The following is a 25,848-nucleotide window of genomic DNA, read 5'->3' as shown; positions in this document are numbered from 1 at the left end:
GGCCAAAGCATTGGAGTTTTGGCTTTAGCATCAGTCCTTCCAATGAACACTCAGGACAAATATCCTTTAGAGTGGACTGGTTGGATCTCCTTGCAGTCCAAGGCACTCTCAAGAGTCTTCTCCAACACCACAGTTCAAAAGCATCAATTCTTCAGCGCTCAGCTTTCTTTATAGTCCAACTTTCACATCCATACATAACCACTGGAAAAACCATAGCCTTGATGAGCACATTTAGGAATCAGCAAATAACCACTAAGGGAAAAGTGGCACACAATAGTGGCCATGCCTGAACTTTCCTGCCTTATGGTCCCACATTTGCCCTACAGTTTTGACTACTTTTGGGAACAATATCCATTCTTCCACCAAGCCATATGGTACCAGCAGAAGTTCTGCTTAGTTCCCACATTATTAGCCTTTTAGGTTCTCAGACTCCTACTAGATGTTGCTTATAGTTGGTAGAAACCTCGAGGAGGAAGGAAAACACTGTGTTAAGTTTGAGCTGACTTTCATGAGTTTACCTTTATTCTAGGATCTTATTCTTTCAGATTCTAGCTGCCTTAGAAGCTATAGGTATATTCCAGTAGTTATTTTGATATTTTATGCAACTTTTTCCTGGTGTTCTTGGTGAGGGATTTAGTTAGCAACAAGTTATTACATTGTAAATGGAAGTAAAATACTCCATGTTACTTTCTATCTTGAAATATATCATTTATTTCCTTATTAATGTTATGCATCTAATACAGTGTCATTTTTTAAGTTTTTTTAAGAGTTTATTATCAGAGCACCTAATTGAGCCTGCTGGTCCTATCATGCATGTATATTGAGAGTGTTCTATACATAAAATATATATCGTAATGTTTTTATTATGAAACAGCCTATAATAATATTAGATATAAGAGCCAAAATTAAGTATCATGGATTTTATGAAATCCTAAAACCTGATGAAGCACAAGTTGGAATCAAGATAACTGGGAGAAATATCAATAGCCTCAGATATGCAGATGACGCCACCTTTATGGCAGAAAGTGAAGAAGAACTAAAGAGCTACTTGAAGAATGTGAAAGAGGAGAGTGAAAAAGTTGGCTTAAAGCTCAACATTCAGAAAACGAAGATCATGGCATCCCATCCCATCACTTCATGGAAAATAAATGGGGAAACAGTGGAAACAGTAGCTGACTTTATTTTTTGGGGCTTCAATATCACTGCAGATGGTGACTACAGCCATGAAATTAAAAGATGCTTACTCCTTGGAAAAAAACTTATGAACAACCTATACAGCATATTAAAAAGCAGAGACATTAGTTTGCTAACAAATGTCCATCTAGTCAAGGCTACGGTTTTTCCAGTAGTCAAGTATGGATGTGAGAGTTGGACTATAAAGAAAGCTGAGCACTGAAGAATTGATGCTTTTGAACTGTGGTGTTGGAGAAGACTCTTGAGGGTCCCTTGGACTGCAAGGAAATCCAACCAGTCCATCCTAAAGGAGATCAGTCCTGAGTGTTTATTTGCAGGATTAATTGAAGCTGAAACTCCAATACTTTGGCCACTTGATGCAAAGAGTTGACTCATTGGAAAAGACCCTGATCCTGGGAAAGATTGAGGGCAGGAGGAGAAGGGGATGACAGAGGATGAGATGGTTAGATGGCATCACGGACTCAATGGACATGAGTTTGGGTAAACTCCTGGAGTCAGTGATGGACAGGAAGGCCTGGTGTGCTTGTGGTCCATGGGGTCGCAAAGAGTCAGACATGACTGAGCGACTGAACTGAGTTTTTTACATAATTATATATGTATGTTTTTGTTTAATCAGTTGGGTACAGAATATGAGTCAGCAATCTACTTTCAAATTTTTGTCAGTCTTTTTGCAAATGACATTATACAATTTCTCACAGTAAAAATCACCTACTTATATAAAACATTTACTAAAACCTCACAAGAATAGTAATTTAGAAATATATCATTAAATGGTCAAACTCAATGTCAAATTGATTAAATTAACATTTAAATAGTAATTCATTTTAGGGAGGTTATGCTTGTAATTTACCATTTCTCACTGTTTTCAAGTTTATTATCTCCTAATAAATACAGATAACCTATCTTTTAAATTTCTTTAAAGTAAGAAAAATTTACAATTCATTTATTGCTTCTTAAAACAAATCATTTAACCCCAAATGTATTTTTCTGACATATTAATAATGGACATAAGGAGAGAAGCTTAAATTTAAAACTAAACTTTGTATGTAGTTCTGAACAATTGGTGGCACTTTATAAACCCCATATTTTTGTGCTTTTTGTGTGTGGTTTGCAGACTGTCAGAAACTAGCCATTTGCTGACACCTCAAAGTGATATGGACTCTGGTAGCTCTGAAGAATTCTATCAGGCTGTGCACCATGCTGAGCAAACATTCAGAAAAATGGAAAGTTATTTGAAGCAACAGCAACTCTGTGATGTTATCCTGATTGTTGGGAACCGAAAAATACCTGCACATAGGTATAGTAATCTGCCTTTATAAGAAATATGAATGCATATATTTATAATGATGGTCTGGTATATAGAGTTCAAAATACTCTACAAGTAGAGAGATAAGAATCCATGTTTTTAAGGATGTCTGGGTAATTTTCTTGGTGAGAGTTATAATGCCATGTTAAGTCACCTTTTTAAGAAGTAAAGCAAATGTAAATAGTTCAGAAATAACTCTTCCAATAAGGTTGAAAAATATCCCATTTTATTGATTCATTACTGAGTCATACTAATTGCGAATCAATTCTGACTTAGGAGTATGTACCTAAGCTCTGAAATGAGATATGCTTTTCTGTCAAAATTGAAAGAAAGTCAGGTTATTTTTTGCATACACTGTTTATTTCAACTAGGAAATTCAATGTGATATCACAGGAAATTCATAGTGATATCTTTATTTTAAATATATTAAAGGTTCCTTAATTTGTGATGTACTGATATTATTCTAAGGCCCAATATATTCAAACATTAATGCATTTTTAAATATTCCTTATTACTTATAAATAACAATTCTAAGTAACATGAACTAGATATCTGATTATTTGTGTCCTATTGATATACTATTAGTTTATTTTTGAAAATTCATTACATTTGATGTTGATTTTTTTTCCTCAATTTTTCTATTTATTTTTTGAAATTTTTATGAGAAAACAATTTAAATTTAATTTTTGATACTGATTATTTTAAATAGTTGAATATATGGACAAATCACTTTAGGCTACCTTGATGTATGCCATTTAATACCATTAATACTGATGAATAAATAGAAAACAAAAAACTATAAAATAAATATTCACAATGTACCTCTCTTTCCCATATTTTTAAACTTATATTGCATTATCTAGATAATATATATGCACCTAAGTGCAAACTATTAAAATAATTCCAAAATATAAGGCTATATTTCTATTATGATAAGAATGTTAAATCATGGACATTGCATTTAAACCAATACACTAAAAATGCATAGGGAAGAACATTTGACACTAAATAATTAATCTAGATCTAATTCATCAACTAACTATGACAGCAATTCTAATAATATAATAGTGATAGTCACTAAACTGTGTCCAATCCTTTGAGACCCCAAGGACTAACGCATGCCAGGCTCCTCTGTCCATGGATTTCTCCAGACAAACATACTGGAGTGGGTTGCCATTTCCTTCTCCAATAATACAATATTCACACTTATTTTGCAAACAATTTTATGAAATTACATTATCATTAGCAATAGAACAATTGTATTATCATTATTATTGAGACAGAGTTGCAATGTGTGACAAATATGTAGACTATTCTAACCTATCATCTAAATAGCATCTAGATAAAAATTCTGTTAACAAGTGATTTTAATTTCATAATGTAGCTAAGTTTATTTTAATTACCCACTAGTTTAATATATATATATACATATATATATTTGTTCAAGAAGACAGAGGGAATCACCTCAAAAATATGTTAACAGAATAAATTCTCATTAATTTTTTTGAAACAGAGTTTTATATAATTTTAATAATCTTATTTTATAGACTTTTATTGGTACTAATTTAGTATTTCTCATTTGAAGCAATTTTAACCAGTATATCTGGCAATCCCCCATATTAATTATATTCTATTGTTTTCCATATTACTCTTCTTATCTAGACTGTTAATAATATTTTCTAAATAATTTGGTAAATTATGCATTTATTTTATAACAAATATGACCAAAACATGTTTGTTTATTGGTTTAGATTACTTTAAAATATATTTTAGCAATATATTATTTATGTGATTAATATTCTGAACATTTAAATATTTTATGTACTTAGCAGATATGAAATTTGATATATTATTGTCAGTTATCTGCATTTTTCTTAATATAAGAAAATTTTACCCTACTCACTAAATTTATTTAAATTAGGATTTATATTTTCTCACTCTATAGTTTAAAACTTTAGTACTACCCTTTCAGTGAGTAGATATCTAAGTTAAACATATATTAACAAATATGTGGGAAAATATTTATGGGAAGCTTGAAAAAGGCAAGCACTGTTTTTAATAATTGCAAGTAGATTGCACCTCCTTGTTTATACTTTTGCAAAAGAAAATGACTATTATCAATGCAAAATCAAACCTATGCTTAAAAAATAATAATCTTAGTAGTAGTAACAAATGAATGGATTTTTAAGTTATACTGTTATATTTTGATTAGCACAATTGAATATTGTCTTTGGACAAAATATATATAATGTCTCAGTTATTACCAGTGAATAATATGGGACTAGTAAGGTAAGTTCAAATCATGGAAAAACAAACAATTTGCATTAAGATCTATTCTGCCTGAAAAGACATTGCAAGTTAAATGTCATAGTCATTTACAAAGATCATGTGTGTTTTCTTTCATATTAATTGTCTTGTCATTTGAAACTTTGAAATCAATTCCCATTTAAGTTAACAGATTATGACCATTACTGACTTCCCATAAAATCTTTAGCTTATATGATGGCTATATTGCATATATACATTTAACCTGATGTAAGTCACAACTATTTATTAATGAAAGATCATGTATTTATAGATATATTCAGATTATTGTTAGGCATATTTTTAAGTAGATTAGCTCTGAAAGGCTAACAGTATTTAAGATAACTATTAATATATTTTCAGAATTAAAAATAATAAAAATCTTGATTTTATCTGTGCTTTAGTTTCTCAAAGAAATTTTAAAATACAGACTTCTTTTAAATGGTCCAGATTAATTGGTTAACAACTACCAAAGCAAAACATTTGAAGGTAAAACTCCAAATTCTAAATATAGGGATTTTTCTTAGGTAGGCTGCATATAATTAAGGACGTCAGATACTGAAAATTAGACTGGCAAACCCTGTATGCGAGACAGCAAAAGAGACACAGATGTATAGAACAGTCTTTTGGACTCAGTGGGAGAGGGAGAGGGTGGGATGATTTTGGAGAATGGCATTGAAACATGTATAATATCGTATATGAAACGAGTTGCCAGCCCAGGTTCAATGCATGATACTGGATGCTTGGGGCTGGTGCACTGGGATGACCCAGAGGGATGATATGGGGAGGGAAGAGGGAGGGGGGTTCAGGATGGGGAATACGTGTATACCTGTGGCAGATACATGTTGATGTATGGCAAAACCAATACAATATTGTAAAGTAATTAACCTCCAATTAAAATAAATAAATTTATATTAAAAATAATTTAGACAGTCAAATTTTCAATAGTAAAAGAATTAAGGAGTTTTCATGGCTTACTCTCTCATTATATACAAGTATATAATGAAATACAGTTAAGATTTTGAAAGTTTTTTTTTCTCCCTTTAGCCATCATTAAGAATAAGTGCCTTGGATACAAGTAAATGAGAAAATCTTAAATAGCTGACTTCCTGTGAGTTGAAAATAATGGTGCTTTTAATTTTATGTGCATAGAAAAAGTGTGGAAGAATCTAAAACACAGTCAACAATCTTTGTTCTTAGGAAGCAAGGCTCCTAGACACGATAAAGAAGGCACTGGAATTATTTTTAATGTATAAACATGTATAAGTTTTAAACTTCTTAGTATGAACATTTCAAGATCAAATAAATTCTTAAGTGAAAAATAAAATGATATATGATAGAGAAGAAAGGATTTTGCTCTATAGACCAAAACATTGGGTATCTCAGGATGCAACATATTCTATTTTCATTTTCCTGCAGGGGCTTCCCTGGTGGCTCAGATGGTAAAGAATCTGCCAAAATGTGAAAGACCCAGGTTCTGGGTTGGGAAGATACCCTGAAGAAGGGAGTGGCAACCCACTCCTGTATTCTTGCCTGTAGAAGTCCATGGACAGAGGAGCCTGACAGCTACAGTCCATGGGCTTGCAAAGAGCAGGACACAACTGAGTGACTAGCACTTTGACAGTGTATTTATTTATTTCAAGAATATATTTATTACTCTAATATTCTTTATTAAGCACTAGTATTATGGAAATAGTTGAGGCTAAAAGGAGGAATTGCTATATTTAGAAACATTTAATTTCACAAGTAACTTAGACATTAATACTCAAGAGTAGGCAAACAGTAATGTTTATCTCTACTGATGGAAAGTTAGTTTATAGATATTCTTTGATGGGAGCAGAATAAATTATAATAGTTCTGTACAAACTTCAGAAGAAAAAAAAAGAAAGATCCCTGTGCCTGCTGGCATCAGTAACTCTAGGCAACTCCCATTGCACTAGGCTCTGGAAGTGCTCCTGTGGACACAGTATGCCTATGAGGCCCCCTCAATCCAGACTGGGTTCCTTGAACCCAGGCTTCTGGTTGACCCAACCAGGCCAACTACCAGAGATCCAGGCTTTTATCCTTCCCAGTGTCGGGCCATCCACTTGTGCCGCCAAGTTCCAGTGCCAGGCTTGCCCCTGTGGATCCAAAATTTAAGTTGGTTCCCATGGATATGGGCTTCCTGGGCTCAGCAGGTAAATAATTCTCCTGCAATGCAGGAGACCTGAGTTTGATCCATGGGTTAGGAAGATCCCCTGGAAAAGTGAAAGGCCATGCACTCCAGTATTCTGGCCTGGAGAATTCCATGGACTCTATAGTTCATGGGGATGTGAAGAGTCGGATACCACTGAGCAACTCTCACTTTCACTTGCCCTTGGATCCAGGCTGTCTGCTGTCTCTGCAACAGAAACTTGCTCTGGCAGAACAAACCCTCAGACTGGCCTGAAAGTTTTCACCTTACAAGCAAACTCTGGTGGTTCCAAGTTCAAGGCTTACTCTATTGCCACGCCAGCCACAATAATAATCCAATACAACAATATGCTGGTGAACTAATCACTTTAATATATATGTTAGAAGACAAAAAAGTTCAAAATAACTACAGCTACAATAATTAGTTAATAAATACACAGTGTACACAGTGTAACAACAGGTGAATTGTGACATCAAAACAAAATATGGGTGGATGGGAAACTGGGAGTAAAAGGTTAGAGTACTCCTATGAGAATGACATTATCAGCATAAAATAGACTTATTTTTATAGAATATTTTATACAAATTTAATGATAATCTTAAAGCAAAATTACAACAGATACACAAAAGTAAAAAAGAAAGGAATTAAAGCGCAACACTAGAAAACCATCAATCCCCAAGTAACAATAGCAAAAAAAGAAGGAAGAAACAAGGAATCAGTAAAACAGTCAGAAAAAAATACAATGACATTATAAATCCTTCAGTTCAGTTCAGTTCAGTTGCTCAGTCGTGTCTGACTCTTTGCAAACCCAAGAATCACAGCATGCCAGGCCTCCCTGTCCATCACCAACTCCTGGAGTTCACTCAGACTCCTGTCCATCATGTTGGTCATGCCATCCAGCCATCTCGTCCTCTGTCGTCCACTTGTCCTCCTGCCCCTAATCCCTCTCAGCATTAGAGTCTTTTCCAATGAGTCAACTCTTTGCATGAGGTGGCCAAAGTACTGTAGTTTCAGCTTTAGCATCATTCCTTCCAATGAATATCCAGGACTAATCTCCTTTAGAATGGACTGGTTGGATCTCCTGGCAGTCCAAGGAACTCTCAAGAGTCTTCTCCAACACCACAGTTCAAAGGCATCAATTCTTCAGCACTCAGCTTTCTTTACAGTCCAACTATCACATCCATACATGACCACTGGAAAAACCATAGCCTTGACTAGATGGACCTTTGTTGGCAAAGTAATGTCTCTGGTTTTCAATATGCTATCTAGGTTGGTCATAACTTCCTTCCAAGGACTAAGCGTCTTTTAATTTAATGGCTGCAATCACCATTTGCAGTGATTTTGGAGCCCCCCCCAAAAAAAGTCTGAAACTGTTTCCACAGTTTCCGCATCGATTTCCCATGAAGTGATGGGACCAGAGGCCATTATCTTCATTTTCTGAATGTTGAGCTTTAAGCCAACTTTTTCACTCTCCTCTTTCACTTTCATCAAGAGGCTTTTTAGCTCCTCTTCACTTTCTGCCATAAGAGTGGTGTCATCTGCATATCTGAGGTTATTGATATTTCTCCCGGCAATCTTGATTCAAGCTTATGCTTCTTCCAGCACAGCTTTTCTCATGATGTGCTCTGCATAGACATTAAATAAGTGGGGTGACAATATACAGCCTTGACATACTCCTTTTCCTATTTGGAAACAGTCTGTTGTTCCATGTCCAGTTCTAACTGTTGCTTCCTGACCTGCATATAGGTTTCTCAAGAGGCAGGTCAGGTGCTCTGATATTTCCCTCTCTTTCTGAATTTTCCACAGTTTATTGTGATCCACACAGTCAAAGGCTTTGGCATAGTCAATGAAGCAGAAATAGATGTTTTTCTGGAACTCTCTTGCTTTTTTGATGATCCAGTGGATGTCGGCAATTTTATCTTTGGTTCCTCTTTCTTTTCTAAAACCAGCTTGAACATCTGAAAATTCATGGGTCATGTATTGCTGACGCCTGTATTGGAGAATTGTGAGCATTAGTTTAATAGCATGTGAGATGAGTGCAATTGTGTGGTGGTCTGAGAATTCTTTGGCATTGCCTTTCTTTGGAATTGGAATGAAAACTGACCTTTTCCAGTCCTGTGGCCACTGCTGAGTTTTCCAAATTTGTTGGCATATTGAGTGCAGCACTTTCACAGCATCATCTTTCTGAATTTGAAACAGCTCAACTGGAATTCCATCACCTCCACTAGCTTTGTTCGTATGATGCTTTCTAGGGCCCACTTGACTTCACATTCCAGGATGTCTGGCTCTAGGTGAGTGGTCGCACCATCGTGATTATCTTGGTTGTGAAGATCTTTTTTGTACAGTTCTTATGTGTATTATTGCCACTTCTTCTTAATATCTTCTGCTTCTTTTGCTGCTGCTAAGTCACTTCAGTCGTGTCCGACTCTGTGTGACTCCATAGACTGCAGCCCACCAGGCTCCGCTGTCCCTGGGATTCTCCAGGCAAGAACACTGAAGTGGGTTGCCATATCCTTCTCGAATGCATGAAAGTGAAAAGTGAAAGTGAAGTTGCTCAGTCGTGCCCAACTCTTAGCGACCCCATGGATTGCAGCCTACCAGGCCGGAAGGAACTGGCAACCCACTCCAGTGTTCTTGCCTGGAGAATCCCAGGGATGGAGGAGCCTGGTGGGCTGCCATCTATGGGGTTGTACAGAGTTGGACACGACTGAAGCGACTTAACAGCAGGTTCCTCCATCCATGGGATTTTCCAGGCAAGAGTACTGGAGTGGGTTACCATTGCCTTCTCCATCTGCTTCTGTTAGGTCCATACAATTTCTGTCCTTTATCGAGCCCATCTTTGCATGAAATGTTCTCTTGGTATCTCTGATTTTCTTGAAGAAATCTCTAGTCTTTACCATTCTGTTGTTTTCCTCTATTTCTTTGCCTTGATTGCTGAGGAAGGCTTTCTTATCTCTTCATGCTATTCTTTGGAACTCTGCATTCAGATGCTTATCTCTTTCCTTTCCTCTTTTGCTTTTTTGCTTCTCTTCTTTTCAAAGCTATTTGTAAGGCCTCCCCAGACAGCCATGTTGCTTTTTTGCATTTCTTTTCCATGGGGATGGTCTTGATCCCTGTCTCCTGTACAATGTCACAAACCTCCGTCCATACTTCATCAGGTACTCTATCTATCAGATCTAGTCCCTTAAATCTATTTCTCACTTCCACTGTTTAGTCATAAGGGATTTTATTTAGGTCATACCTGAATGGTCTATTGGTTTTACCTACTTTCTTCAATTTATGTCTGAATTTGGCAATAAGGAGTAAATGATCTGAGCCACAGTCAGCTCCTGGTCTTGTTTTTGCTGACTGTATAGACCCTGTCCATCTTTGGCTGCAAAGAATATAATTAATCTGATTTTGGTGTTGACTATCTGGTGATGTCCATGTGTAGAGTTCTCTTGTGTTGTTGGAAGAGTGTGTTTGCTGTGACCAGTGTGTTCTCTTGACAAAACTCTATCAGCCTTTGCCCTGCTTCATTTTGTACTCCAAGGCCAAATTTGCCTGTTACTCCAGGTGTTACTTTACTTCCTACTTTTGCATTCCTATCCCCTATAATGAACAGGACATCTTTTTTGGGTATTATCAGTAATTATTCTAAATATCATTGGATTCAACTCTTTAATACAAAGGCATACAGTGGCTAAATGACTTAAAAACTAAGACTCAATTATATTCTGTCTACAAGAGACTCAGCTTTAAGAAAACACATAGTCTCAAAGTAAATGGATAGAAAAAGTTATTCCAAGAAGATGAAAATAAAAAGAGATCAAAGTAGCTATGTTTATTTCAGACAGAATAGACTTTAAGCCAAAAATCGTAACAAGAAACAAATATAGTCACTATATATTGATAGAAGTGTCAATTCATCAATAGAATATGACAATTTTAAAAGTATTATTGTAATGCTTTCACAGTATATATATATATATATATATATATATATATATATATATGTATCACATTCACACATTGTATAACAACAGTGGGCTTCATAGGTAGCTCAGCTGGTAAAGAAACCACCTACAATGCAGGAGAATCTTGTTTGACTCCTCGGTTTGGAAGATTCCCTGCAGAAGGGATAGGCTACCCACTCCATTATTCTTGAGCTTGCCTGGTGGCTCAAATGGTAAAAAAATCTGCCTCCAATGCAAGAGACCTGGATTCGATCCAGGGTAGGAAGATCTCCTGGAAGAGGGCATGGCAACCCACTCAAGTATTCTTGCCTGGAGAATTCCCATGGACAGAAGAGCCTGGTTGGCTGCAGTCCATGTGGTCACAAAGAGTCGAACATGACTGAGAGACTAAGCACAGAACAGCACATATCAACAATATCTCAACAAAACTAAGCTAGGGGAGATAAGAGAAGCTGTAAACTTTTGTTTTTCTCCCCATTGTTTAGATATCACTTAAATATCCTCTTTATTCTTACTGTGAATATACAGCAACCAGTGAAGCATCTTTCCTTGTATTAATTAAAACAGATGTTTATCAAACATATTATAGCATTGGTCTACCCTGCTGGTGATGCAAAAGAATTATAAAACATGCTCATTTTCCTTGTGAAGCTTCCAGCTATCTTGAAGAGGAAAGAATAACCCATAAGACAATGTACTTGTGTTTGTAAATAACTACAACTGAAATATATGGCTTTGATTCCAAATACAAGAGATGATGAAAGAAATGAGTACTATATGAGAGTATTATGAAAGTTTTTTTTTAGGAGAAATTGAGATCAGCCTAATGAAAGAGAACAAATATGCTATTTTAGATAGAATAGTATGGAAAAAAGAGAAGTAAGTAATTTGCAGTTTTGAAAATTATGATGTACCAGCTTAGCTAACGTGGAGCAATACAGAAAGTAAGCTACAACTTTAAGGCAAATGTGATTATGATAAACCTTGATATCTGGTAGAGAGGTTTGCATTGAAATTATGTGTACAATTAAAAGTTCACATAGGTTCTTGAATAGGGGAGTAACATAGTCAAATTAATGCCGTGTTTAGTCATTCAATCATGTCTGATTCTTTGATACCCCACGTGCTGTGGCCCACCAGGCTTCTCTGTCCCTGGGGATTTTCCAGGCAAAAAGACTGGAGTGGTTTGGCATGCCCTGCTCCAGAGGATCTTCCCACCCAGGGATCAAACCCAGGACTCTCACATTGCAGGTGGAGTCTTTACCAACTGAACCCCAGGGAGGCCCAAGAAAACTGATATAGATAGACTATCCCTTCACCAGAGGATCTTCCCCACCCAGGAATGGAACTGGGGTCTCCTGCATTGCAGGTGGATTGTTTACCAGCTGAGCTAATCAAATCAGTAATAATAATAGCTTCCCTGGAGGCTCTGATGGTTAAAAACCTGCCTGCAATGTGGAAGACCCAGATTTGATCCCTGGGTAGGGAAGATACCCTGGCAAAGGAAATGACACTCCAATCCAGTATTCTTGCCTGGAAAATCCCATAGACAGAGGAGCCTGGTGGGCTACATGGAGTTGCAAAGAGTCAGACACTACTGAGAGACTAACACATTCACTTTCAATAATACTAGTTAACACTCACTCTATTGCTTATCTGCCAAATCCTATTTGAAGTGTATCTCATATACTAACCCACTTTGTCCTGAAAAGGAACAAAATTATTTTTCCACTTTTTCTCTCATAGAATAGAAAGTGGAGAAATTAGGAATTCACCCAAATTATGCACTTCATAGGTGGTGGAAATAAATTCAAAGCCAGGCTGTCTGGCTATAGAAGTAATGCTGTAATGACTACAATAGTCTGCTTAGCATAATTTACAAAGACAGTCTGAAAAATAGCACAGGTTTAGAAAATGTAGGAAAGTCTTCCCTTGTGGCTCAGATGGTAAAGTGTCTGCTTGCAATGCAGGAGACCCAGGTTTGATCCCTGGGTTGGGAAGATACCCTGGAGAAGGAAATGGCAACCCACTTCGGTACTCTTGCCTGGAAAATCCCATGGACAGAGGAGCCTGGTAGGCTACAGTCCATGGGGTCGCAAAGAGTCAGACACAACTCTTATTTAGAAAATGTACAAAAGACGGGCAGAGCAAAAACTAGCTACTGCCCCAGGAAGCTGTTATACTTAATCCAGGCATGAAATGAGGACCATGTAAACACTGAAAGAGAGATGAATTGAGAAATACTTTGAACAGTGTCATTAGTCAGGATCTTTGGATGCAGTGTAGAGACTGGAATTCAGATATGCAAGGTTTATTTATAAAGTATTTTCAGAAGAAGAGCAGGATAGGGTAGAAGAAGGAGAAAATCCAGGATGTAGTCTCAGCAGGTCCGTCGCTTCATCTTTAACTCCTAGTCATACCCTGAGGAAAAGGGACAGCCTTCACACCTTGGTTCTATTTATCATCATTGTTGGACCCACTCACAAGCTGAGAGTTGGGAAGGCTGTAGAATTTTGGAGATGAGATAAGAGTAGCCAGAGCACATGGAGTGAGGGAGCCTCTGTTAGACCAAGTGCAATTGGTCTACACAGAAAGGGCAACTGGAAGCAGTTAGGTGTCAATATCACTGGTGCTGCAAACAAAGGTGTACCTCATAAAAGGGGTCTGGGCACAGGAACCATACAGTCCAATTCAAGAGGAAAGGTGGATACTGTGTCATATTTATACAGACAACAACGCCAGAAGACATAAGTGATGACTTCATAATACTGTGAAAATTCAATATATTTGTGATACACCAAGTAGAATTAGGGAAGTAAAAATAAAAGAGCCCTTCCAAGTGAATACTCTGAGTTTAGTTGAGAGCATACCAGAATGCTACTGGAATATCTAGTGAGCAGTTTCTACAGGCATTCTAGATAAGTTGCTAGATTAAAACCACAATAAATGTTATAATTAAGGCCATGCTCAAACATGGTTCTGAAACAGTGAGTGTTAAGGCCAAAATTTAGACACACACACACACACACACACACACACACAAAACCTGGGGGCAGTGAAAGGGTCAAGAAGTAAGAGTAAGAAAAGTCAAAGAATTTGAGGAAAACCAGGCTAAGGAAGTCTGCACTGCCTTAGCTAAAATGGGATTTAGAGAAGGCGTGGGAAGTCCACAGCGTCAAACTCCAAAATAACCTGGAGTAGGACTTAGACAGGTTTAATAGCTTTGTAAGGAAATAAATTTGTAGTAACCTCAATAAGAGACTTTTCCAGAGTGACTGCAAGCATTCACTTATTTATGCAGTTTTTGCTTCTGCTTCTCTTGCATTAATAGAAGCTATATACTCACCTATGACGATATTACTCTCTGTTATGCATTGCACTCCTTTTTTAACATCTAATTCAAATTTTATGTGCCACTAAATCTAAATGCAGTATAAACTTTTCTGTACTTCTCTTACTGAGTTAGCAGTATTTTGTATTTTATAGCTGATGGAGAAGATTTCATATCATTATTTAAGATAAATTCTGTAGGTTTTGTAATATTTTCCTCTACATGGATGTTGCCTGGTTGCAAATAAAGCCCTTATATACTTAAACTGGTTAACTGGCTAACTTTATGTCAGTATATTTCTTATGCTCAAAAAAAAATGTACATATATATATCTGTGGCTTATGATAATTTACTTCGGTTTTCAGTTATATTTAGTTCTTTTGATAAAACTGATTAACACTGATTTATCTAATTAGTGTATAACAAATATTTAAAGCTATCTGTACCTCAATTATTTTGTCACCTATGGGAATATAAAGAGTTGACATGTTTAAGTACTAACTGTCCATTAAGAAAACTGATAACTTTAAATATATCTAACATGTTACCAATTAGGCTATTAATATTAATAGCTAAAATCATGAATCACATGCCTAAATTCATGAAGTATGTACTAAGGCTTTTTTCCAGTTGAAAAAAGTCATAAACTTATGAATCATAAACACTATAAATCATAAAGCTATACTGATACCACTACTTTCAATCCTATTTAAACAGAAGAGCTTCAGAAATAATTCAGACAACTGATTAAAACACATCTTAACTACAATTCAGGTATCAATTTTTTTTTAACAATTCTCTATTCATAACATGTCAAATATTTTACTCATTCATCTTAAAATATATTCCTACTTAGGATTTTAAAATATATAAAAATCTTAATAATCATTAAAACAACAATAAATCATCAGAAAATTGAAATAGCTGCATGTTTTTAAAGCTATCAAAAAGTTGTGGCAAAACAATAAAAATTAAAAATAACTAAAAACTAAAGTAATATTCTCTTCTTAGCTTCTACTTTTATTTTAATGGTGTGAGTTGACCATAATGTCCATTTTACAAGTAAGACTTAATGATACATGGGAGAAAGCCTGGAGAATGTAAATCTACAGTCAAGAGCAAAATCAGTCAACTCAACCTGGAAACAAGGCCATTAAAGCAAGTATGAAAGATAATTTAAAATATCTATACGGCTGTTGCTGCTAGGTCACTTCAGTCGTTCCGACTCTGTGTGACCCCATAGATGGCAACACACCAGGCTCCCCCGTCCCTGGAATTCTCCAGGCAAGAACACTGGAGTGGGTTGCCATTTCCTTCTCCAGTGCATGAAAGTGAAAAGTGAAAGTGAAGTTGCTCAGTCGTGCCCAACTCTTCGCTACCCCATGGACTGTAGCCCAACAGGCACCTTCGCCCATTTGATTTTTCAAGCAAGAGTACTGGAGTGGGCTGCCTTGCCTTCTCTGAAAATATCTATAGAAAAAGATAAATATGATAAATAATGTAAGTTGATACTAACAGAAATTTGGAAAAAATGTTGACTCACTAGAAGCCTTCTGCAATAAAACACAAAGCAAAAGAAAGATTGAGTGTAAACTGAGCTCACTCAACAACATGTAAGATACTCTCAATTATCAGAACATACATAGAATTAAAGTCCAAAGAAGAGTTAGAAGACTAATTGGGTGAAAAAATGAGGTACAATTAACAGATAATTTTCTAAATTTGATGAAAAATATCCATCCACCTCTCCAGGAAGCACAGAAAATGGTAAGAAGAATAACAAAGTAACCACATCTATATAACTTTAGCCATAATAGGCCAACTCTAAATCTTAAAATAAACTGAAGAAAACTAAAACAATTAGAGATAAAGGACATAGTAAAACAGGGAAACAATTATAAGAATGAAAAATAATTTCTATTAGAAACAATAGAGTCTTGATTATAATAGAATATTAGTTTTCTAGCTCAAAATATTTTTTTCTCTCAATCTAGAATTCTATATCAAGTGAAATAACTTTATATTTTCAATGCAGCTAAATTAAGATATTTTTATATAAATGAAAACTGGCAGAATTTATTATCATTAGACATTCTTTACAAGAACAACTAAAGAAGTTTCTTTCACTTGAAGGGTATCCTTCAGTACTGAAGGGTACTGAAGGGTATCCTTCAGTATCTTTATCTTTCTTTAGAACAAAATTCAGTCATTTTTACTTTCACACATATATTCTTTGGGCTTCCCTGATAGGTCAGTTAGTAAAGAATCCACCTACAGTGAAGGAGACCCCAATTTGATTTTGGCATTGGGAAGATCAACTGGAGAAGGGACAGGCTACCCATCCCAGTATTCTTAGCTTCCCTCATGGCTCAGCTGATAAAGAACCCACCTGCAATGCAGGAGACTTGGGTTCGATCCCTGGGTTGGAAAGATTCCCTGGAGAAGGGAAAGGCTACCCACCCCAGTATTTTGGCCTGGTGAATTCCACGAATTGTACAGTCCTTGGGTCACAAAGAGTCGGACACAACTGAGTGACTTTCACTTTCACTTTCATATATTCTTTAAAATGATTCTTGGCTGAGCAAGAAGAAAGTAAGGAGTTGGACTAAGAAAAATTATGCTGTTGCAAGGTTCTTGCAATGTTCATGAAACATTAGGTTGGTACAAAAGGAAATGCAGGGAATGATAAATCAATATAACTAGGCTTAAACACATCTTTATTAATCAAAATAAGAACCATTACAATCAACACATTTTTGCCAATGAGAGATGTTTGTTTATCCCTGTAGGGTAAAAATCCATGCTTCAGGATTCCACAAACTCTTGCAAAGTATTTTATGCCCCCTGCTGGTTTGGAAGCATTTTACCTGCAAAAAGTTGTCCAGATGCTTGCAGAAATGGTAGTTGATTGGTGAGAGAGGTCAGATGAATATGGCTGATGAGGCAAAACTTCATAGCTCAATTTCTTCAATTTTAAAGCTTGATTGTGTGACACGCGGTCAGGCATTGTTTTGGAGATGAATCAGGCCCTTTCTGTTAACCAATGCCAACTGTAGCTATTACAGTTTTCAGTGCATCTCATCAATTTTCTGAGCATACTTGTCAAATGTAATAGTTTCACTAAGATTCAGAAAGCTGTAGTGGATCAGACCAGCAGCAAACAGTGACCATGACTTTTTTTTTTTTTTTTGGTGCAAGTTTGACTTTCGGAAATGCTTTGGAGCTTCTTTTTGGTGTAACCAGGGAATTCCAAGTGGCTCAAATGGTAAAAAGTCTGCCTGTAGTGCAGGAAACTGAGTTCAATCCCTGGGTAGGGAAGACTCCCTGAGAAGGAAATGACTCCCCACACCAGTGTTCTTGCCTGGAGAATTTGATGGACAGAGAAGCTTGGCAAGCTTCAGTCTATGGGATTGCAAAGATTAGAACTTAAGTGAACAGCAAACACTTTCACTCAGTCCAATTGCTGAGCTCATTGTCATAATATAATTAACTTTTCAACTCATGTCACAATCCAATCAAGAAATGATTCATTGTTATTGCAGAGAATAAGAGAAGACAACACTTTGAAACAAAGTTTTTTTTGTTTTTTTTTTTAATTTGGGATCAACTCATAAGGCATCTTCAGAGGGTAATGTGAGTTGAAAAGTTAATTATATTATGATGGCCAGCTCAGCAATTGGGCTGAGTGAAAGTGTTATGGGAAATAGATGGGGAAACAGTGGAAACAGTGTCAGACTTTATTTTTGGGGGCTCCAAAATCACTGCAGATGGTAATTTCAGCCGTGAAATTAAAAGACGCTTACTCCTATGAAGGAAAGTTATGACCAACATAGACAGCATATTCAAAAACATTGCCAACAAAGTAATGTCTAGTCTAGTCAAGGCTATGGTTTTTCCAGTGGTCATGTATGGATGTGAGAGTTGGACTGTGAGGAAAGCTGAGTGCCGAAGAACTGATACTTTTGAACTGTGGTGTTGGAAAAGACTCTTGAGAGTCCCTTGGACTGCAAGGAGATCCAAACAGTCCATTCTAAAAGAAATCAGTCCTGGGTGTTCATTGGAAGGACTGATGTTAAAGCTGAAACTCCAGTACTTTGGCCACTTCATGCAAAGAGTTGACTCATTGGAAAAGACTCTGATGCTGGGAGGGATTTAGGGGCAGGAGGAGAAGGGTACAACAGAGGATGAGATGGCTGGATGGCATCATCGACTCAATGGACATGAGTTTGGGTGAACTCCGGGAGTTGGTGACGGACAGGGAGGCCTGGCGTGCTGCAATTCATGGGGTTGCAAAGAGTAGAAATTCAATGCATTTTAATTAAAATTCCATTTAATTTGTTTGAAGAGATTGCATTAAATTTATATGAAAAGTAAAACGCCACTAATAGTTAAATGAAAGTAAAAATAAAAAGGGAGGATTTCTTTCACTGCTTATAAATACTATTTAGAATCATAGCTTTTTTTCTATAATGTATTTTATTAGCACAAGGACAGGAAAATAAGGGGAAAAAAGTCAGTGACAGATCACAATACATTCAGGACTTGAATTTAAAATATAGTTGGCACCATTAATTCACGGGGACAAATGAAATTCTTTAGTAATTTCATGGAACATGGACAAGTATATAGAGAAAAATAAAATTGGAATCCTATCCGAAAGGGTGAATGACTTAAATTTGAAAGAAAAAAAAATATGGAAGAAAATGTAAGACAATACTCTGTGACCAAAGGTTGGAGCAGAATTTTCTAAATCAGTTTTTTAAAGTACACTTCATAAGGCAATATAGACAGATGCATACATATGTATATATACATAATGGATGGATGATAGGCAGATGGATGGATGGATGGATAGACAGATAGTGTCCTTCATTGCATTCTTGTTGACACATTTATGGCCTAAATAAGATCCTGTGACTCTTTCAGGCTTGTTCTGAGCTCAGTCTCTGACTATTTTGCTGCCATGTTTACAAGTGATGTTTGTGAAGCCAAGCAAGAGGAGATCAAGATGGAAGGCATAGACCCCAATGCTCTCTGGGACCTTGTCCAGTTTGCATATACAGGTACAGTAAAAGGATTAGAATTTTATGTTAATATCTTGTGAATTTTAGAATTTTAATATATGTTTTAAAACTAAAAAAGAAAAACTGCTTAGCTTGTATCAGTCTTCTTTTCTCAGTTGAGACACTAACAGAGAAAAATCAGACCACATTTTTCTTTGTCAACAAAATCACCAATGTAAATTACATATAAATTCTCTACTCCCTTCCACAAATAATTTAAACTGGTTTATAATAATAGTCAATGGAATGAGTTTGGAAGACAGGAAAAAGATCGTTAATTATTAAATATGAGTTTGTTTATGTTCAAACAGAGCATTAGGAAGAAAAGCTATAATTTCTTTCTTTTAGGAAATTATGGGTTCAAATAATTATTTTATCCTTGTAATATGTTTATTTCAGTATTAAAACCTTCACAGACAATTTAATGTGGACTTGACAAACTTAGCTTAAAAAGGAAAATGAAGACACTTAGAATTTTGAAAATGGCTAATTTTTAAGCATTTTTTTCTTTTTTCTGATCTATTATGTTCTTTTGTTGGCCTTTGCACCATATTATATTTAGCACAAATAATTTAGCAAATAACTGTTACATGCTACTCAATGTACAAGTATTAGCTGTACCTCTGGGGAATAAACTAATGAATAAACCATGTCTTTGCCCTCCAGAAGCTCCGAGTCCAAGTGGAGTCAAAAAGTTAGGCAAGGGATAAATATGATAGAATTTCAAATGTTAATAGGAAATTAGAGGGCATAAAACCTGCTATTTAGAGCATTATTATGACTCACATTTGTTTAAAACATTTTAATAACTTTCAAGGTTAGTAAGAGAAGGAGATACATTATATTAAAATCTTGTGATAGAAGCAAAGGCAAATAGTATGGATTGGTGTAATATTTTTAGAAGTAACAGGTAGTTCATTTTGCCCTAACTCTTGATCATAGTGTGAAATGAAGAAAGAAAGAGAAGTTCAAGCCTGATTACCAAAGCAGCAAGACCCTAATTTAAGGAGCTGTATTTTTGCAGTACTTCCGGTTACAGGGAAATGAGAAATGGCGTTGTGAAGATCAGACTTTCCTGGTGGCTCATTGGCAAAGAATTCGCCAACAATACAAACTTGATCTCTGGGTCAGGAAAATCCCCAGAGAAGGAAATGGCAATCCATTCCAGTAATCTTACCCGGGAAATCCCATGGACAGAAGAGCTTGGCGGGCTACAGTCCATGGTGCTACAAAAGAGTCACACACGATTTAGTGAATAAACCACTACATTATGAAGATTAGCCACTAGAACCAGACGCTATGGAACTAGTAAGAATCTGTTCTCTTAGAGAATTTAGCTTCTCACAAAGAGAAGTTTACTACACTAATGTTATACTTACTCAGTAAAAGAAACCACTTTGGAAAGAAAAATACACATGTTCCAGGTACTTGAATCTCAAGGCAGCAATGTGATGGAAACACTTAAACATTTTCCAGCCTCAGTAACTTTTAAATTACATTTTGTCAAAGGAAATATTGCAATGGACAAAGTTAATCAGGTAAGCACATCTGTTTTCAAGGCTGTTGCAACAGGGGAGTGAGATAAGAATTCAGACTTAATTTTGCTGAAACAAAGGGTTAGGGGAGTATTTTTAAGTTCTGGGCTAAAAGAGAACACAGGCCATTGCTTATTGACTTTACCTAGAGGAAAAGTAAACTTTTTCGTCTTTGTAACAGAAGGTAGTTTCACAACTTGAAGCAAGGTGCCCACTCAAATTCTGCTCTTTCCATTTCGAAAATAGAGATATGCAAGTGCTATTTCCCTTAATGTTGTATTTTCAAAGAGATGGCTTTCAGGTCCTTGAGAAAAATCTTCCTGTTGTATAACTGGCAAGAAGCCAGTTTATTTTTTTTTTCTTTTTAATAATTTGCATCTCAAAGGGGTAGAGGAAGATTTATAATTACAAGTTTTCTAAAGCAAATGCTCCAAGAAAAGGGAGATCAAAGGCCTCGAGTCAAGAAGTAGCCTGTCTAAATTTTAGTAAAGCTGAGGGGACTTTAAGACCATCTTTTTTGATTTCAAATTGCAAGCAGTTTGATATAATGATACAAAATATTTCTGACTTTCCAAACAAGAGATAAATAACATAATCACACTACTGTTTCCTAGAAAGAGAAGAATCATGAAGCTAGCATTTTAGGAATCCTTCTACAAACACAAAGACATAGATCCAACACTTACAGCCTCTATGGCTCTTGGCAGCCTTGCATTCCTCGAGTGAAAAACTAGGTCAAAAGACACTTATCATTGTGCAACAGAAAGTTGGAAGGTGTTTCAAAGCTTCCTGATGAATGACCCGGATTTGGCACTGCTTTGTAGAAGGCAGACCAGATACAAAGCTGCCTTTTGGTTACCTCTGCCACTCTGGCCTTTGCTCATATTAATATATCCATACCTACCTCATGGTTGATAAATTTCCAGTTGTTATAGAAATGTGCTAGATGAGCTAATAATTTGCATTATAATATTGTGCAATATTGGGAGTTAGTCATAATAGAAAGTGTGTACATTTTTTAAAAATATATATACAATGTAAGAAATTATAACAACAGTAGAGATCAAGTAAATAATGATACAGAAAAGAAAGACTGAGAGGTATCTGTGTGTGTGTCTATTTAGCTAGCCAACTAGCTGATCTCTAAGGCTTTCCTTTGTAGAAGGCTAAAAATGAACACATCTCAGAAAAGGAGAAATAATGAATGAGCAGTGAGATCCTTAAAGGGTCATCCAATTGGTAATATTTTCTTGAATTCTGAAGTTTGGGCAGCCTCAGAAAAACTAAGGAGGTTCAACTGTCTCAAGAATTGACAGTTAATTATCAGCTGTCTAGTTCTGCATCTAGTAGAGATGGGTAAGAGTACCTTAAAATGGTTTAAACAGATAAAATTTCCTTGAGGTCTTGAGAGTCTTTAAGGTTTGAAAGAACTGTATATAGCTATTTGTATAATCTCATTAAAAATTTATGAGTGAATAGGTAAACTTCCTTGGAAGAATTAACTGAGATAAGCTTCAATGATTATAGAGTTCAATAATTTTTGACTTGAACAAAGAGGAAGCATTCTTTAAAGAATTAATGTGGTAAAATTTGTAAGAAGTAGAAGACATTCTCTCTATTTACCTTTCTTTTTTCCGACTCCATCAAATTAGAATTAGAAGGAATGGGATCAGGAGTGTGGTAGCGTTTCATTAAGAACCAAAGCAAATATTTAGAGATTTTTCTTTTCCCCTAGTGATTAGAAAGAGTGACCTGGATAAATAAATAAGTGGATGCTGGATAATAGCTCAAATGAAATTAGAATTTTATTCTAAAGGGAAAATATATAATAATATAAAGGTTAATACTAGCAATATGTAAGATAGAATAAAAAAAGCCAATAAGTCTTTGTGTTGACGTTAAAGAAAATGCTGTTGAAAATATGAAAGGTAAAGATATAAATTATAAAAATAACAACTAATTATTACAGTATCAAAACTAGCTACTTAAAATAAAATTCACAATAAGGTTATTTTTTTAACATCTATAATAGTTCAGGAATAAAAAGGAAATGAAATTTATATCAGTGTTAGAAATAATTATATACCTAACAAGAGACTTTCTAAAGTTGCCTTTCTAAATTCTTGATTAACTTTGATTTCTTCTTTTTAAAACTTTCTATTGAATTTTATTTATTTTTTAAAATTAAGAAATATGAGTGTGATCTTAGTCATTTATACAGAACAAAAGACTATTTAGTAACTGTGTATGTTATAAATGCCCTTTAAGCAGTGTCTTAAATTTAAAGTTTGAATATTTAATTAAATCCAGAGAGTATGTAATTCTGCAAGCTAATAATATGTTTTTCAAAATCAAATGATAACTTGGTTAAAAATATTTGAGCACTTATTGTCTGAAGCTGGTCACATTAGGGACTACAAAATGAAACATAAGTTGAAACACTAAAATGATATAAACCTTTAAACAAGTTTGGTAACTGATACATTTATTGGAGTGAAGCAGCTCTTTACTTTTGTTCTTGAAACTGGTAAGATCTGTGTATCACCATTCGCTTACTGGCATTCTCAGTTGTATAGCATCAAATGAATATAAAAAAATTTTTTTAAACATGTTCCCTCATGTAATGGAGCTTTCATTCTATACTTGTACTCATCTAGAAAAGAGATATGGGGTATTACTTGTTTAATCTACAGTAAAGCCTATGGTTTGGGAAAATGAAGTCAAGGCTGTTCTGAAACTATTGTATAGAATGTCTTTCAAAGGATGATATCAGAGAGCAAAACATATATTTATATTTTCTCATTATCGTACTTTCAAATTCCTTAGAAACAGAGATCTATAGAACTGTAGAAATTCTTTCTTGAGCGTTATGAATTTCACTAATTTTTCTATAGCTAAAAGAATGTGATACAAAGCAGAGGCAACAGAACAAATTTTTTGAGGATTACATATTTGCTATCTTAAGCATTGACAAAATCATCATAACATAGATCAGAAATTTGTTGGTCTCCTTTGAATTAATATTAAGGGATGCATGCATGCATCATAAATCACCTTAGTTGTGTCCAACTCTGCCAACCCATGGACTATATCCTGCTAGACTCATCTGTTCAAGGAATTTTCCATGTAAAAATATTGGAATGAGTTGTCATGCCCTCCTCCAAGGGATCTTCCTGATCCAGGGATCAGAACACAAGTCTCTTATGTCTCATGCATTAGCAGGAGATTTCTTCACCACTAGCATCACCTGCGAAGCCCAGTATTAAGGGAGAGCTTTTTTTATTTTTTTTTTCAATTCTTTATAGAGTCTGAATTTATTACTGCAGCCAAGTTAGTGAGCTAAAGTAACTTGATAAAATCCATAGTCAGCTGTTGAATCTACTGCTAGAGTAAAATGTCAAAGCACAAATTGAATGGTATTATCCCTACTGAACAATATCTTTTTGTAGAGTGCTAGTTAACTAGTGACTATCTTGCCCTCACAATAGTTTAGGTAGCTTAAATCCACTCCCAGGTAACTAGACAATGGCTCAGTGCAGGCTTGAGTCATACTTCCTCCCAAACTAGTGGTGGTTCCCTGCAGGAACCCGTGATACCTGACAGCTTCAGCACATGAATGCCTGACAGTTCTTGCCTTGTGAATGAACTGAATGCCTCTGAATTTTTACTATAAGGCCCACTATGTGCCGTGCCCTATGATGAGTTCTGGAAGACAATATACTGATTTATACACATTCTCTACTTTTTAAGGGTCTTTCCAATTTTGAGTTTCAAATAGCTAATTTTCACTATAAACATACTTTTCAATATACACAGCCTAGTGTTTCCTCATTAGAGAATGGTGTAAAGCGAATTTTGAAGGTTACTATACTGATTGTGTGAATATCAGTTTTAGCCAGAAATAAATGATCACATTGTGAATATGAAAGAGGAAGTTTAATATATTTGAAAAGGATGCTTTGGGATTCACTGTAGTTTAAAGTTGCCATCAGACTGATAGAAATATCCTTCCAGTTTATCCTGACATACTTGAAAATATACTGTGTTCATTGATGCATAAGAAAATAAATTTTCAACAAATATAGGTGATTGGATTGCAGGGTTACTAACAAAGTATCAGGTCCTGTAGAGAACTGATAAGGACAAGGTTTAAATAAAGGAAACTGTCCATCTAGTAGTGATATTAAAAAGAAGGGCAGAAAATTAAACTGCCAAGTGGCAAAATTTTAATCATATTGAAGAGTTAACTTCCTTAAAAGACAACAAAAAAGGTTTGTGTGCCATTGAAGTTAATTAAAGCCTTAGTACATGCTAAGGAATGGTAGGATAGTTTCTGCTTAGTACCAAACATTTGAATAAAATACCATGAATGGTATGAAAATATACATACACAGGAGCTAACAAGTTTACTGTTCTGCCTTAATATTAAAAGATATACATCAATATACACAGCCTGGGCTAAATATTCTAAATTCCCTTCTGAATTTTTATGGTAAAATTATTGTCTTATTTTTATTACTGGTTTAATTCAAGTGGTATGAATATGCAATATTATTTTTAAACTTATGGCTTTTGCTAGATGAGAAAATTATCTTCCCATTTTAAGAAATTGAGCCTTAAAATACTGGTTTTATATATTGCTATTACCAATTTGTTAAAAATATTGAGAATAATTATCATAAGATGTTGAAATAACCTGTAGAAATCAGTAAGAAAAAAGTAAAAATAGCAAAACAGATCAGTTGTGTATTGCCATCATACTCCTACCTTTCCACTATGTTACCAGGAAATTTTGTATGTGTGTGTGTGTATATGTGTGCACATCTGTGCATTCATGCAACACTAAATAATATGAAATTAATTGGGGGAACACTATTGTATCAAATAGATAATTTAAAATGATGCATAGTTTATATATATATTGTGTAATTTTGGTTGCTATTATTGAAATACACTTTTGCTTTATGCTATGGGATTCCATAAATA

General features: G+C 35.3%; 1 protein-coding gene across 2 annotated transcripts in view; it reads left to right on the top strand.

Moving 5' to 3' along the window:
* The window catches only part of KLHL1 (kelch like family member 1), a 550,504-nt gene that overhangs the window by 220,066 nt on the left and 304,590 nt on the right, over nt 1-25,848 (top strand). Inside the window, exons 2-3 of one of the 2 annotated variants that reach the window (XM_069602311.1) lie at nt 2,309-2,491; nt 19,191-19,327. In XM_069602311.1, the coding sequence (XP_069458412.1) occupies nt 2,309-2,491; nt 19,191-19,327 (320 nt within the window). The remainder of the gene's footprint in view (nt 1-2,308; nt 2,492-19,190; nt 19,328-25,848) is intronic. The other variant, XM_069602312.1, reaches the window with a different exon arrangement.

Source organism: Ovis canadensis, chromosome 10 (genome assembly GCF_042477335.2).
Source record: "Ovis canadensis isolate MfBH-ARS-UI-01 breed Bighorn chromosome 10, ARS-UI_OviCan_v2, whole genome shotgun sequence".
In the NCBI taxonomy this organism is placed as follows: Eukaryota; Metazoa; Chordata; class Mammalia; order Artiodactyla; family Bovidae; genus Ovis; species Ovis canadensis.
Note: the sequence above shows the minus strand (reverse complement) of the source record. Positions and strands in the feature narration are given on the sequence as shown.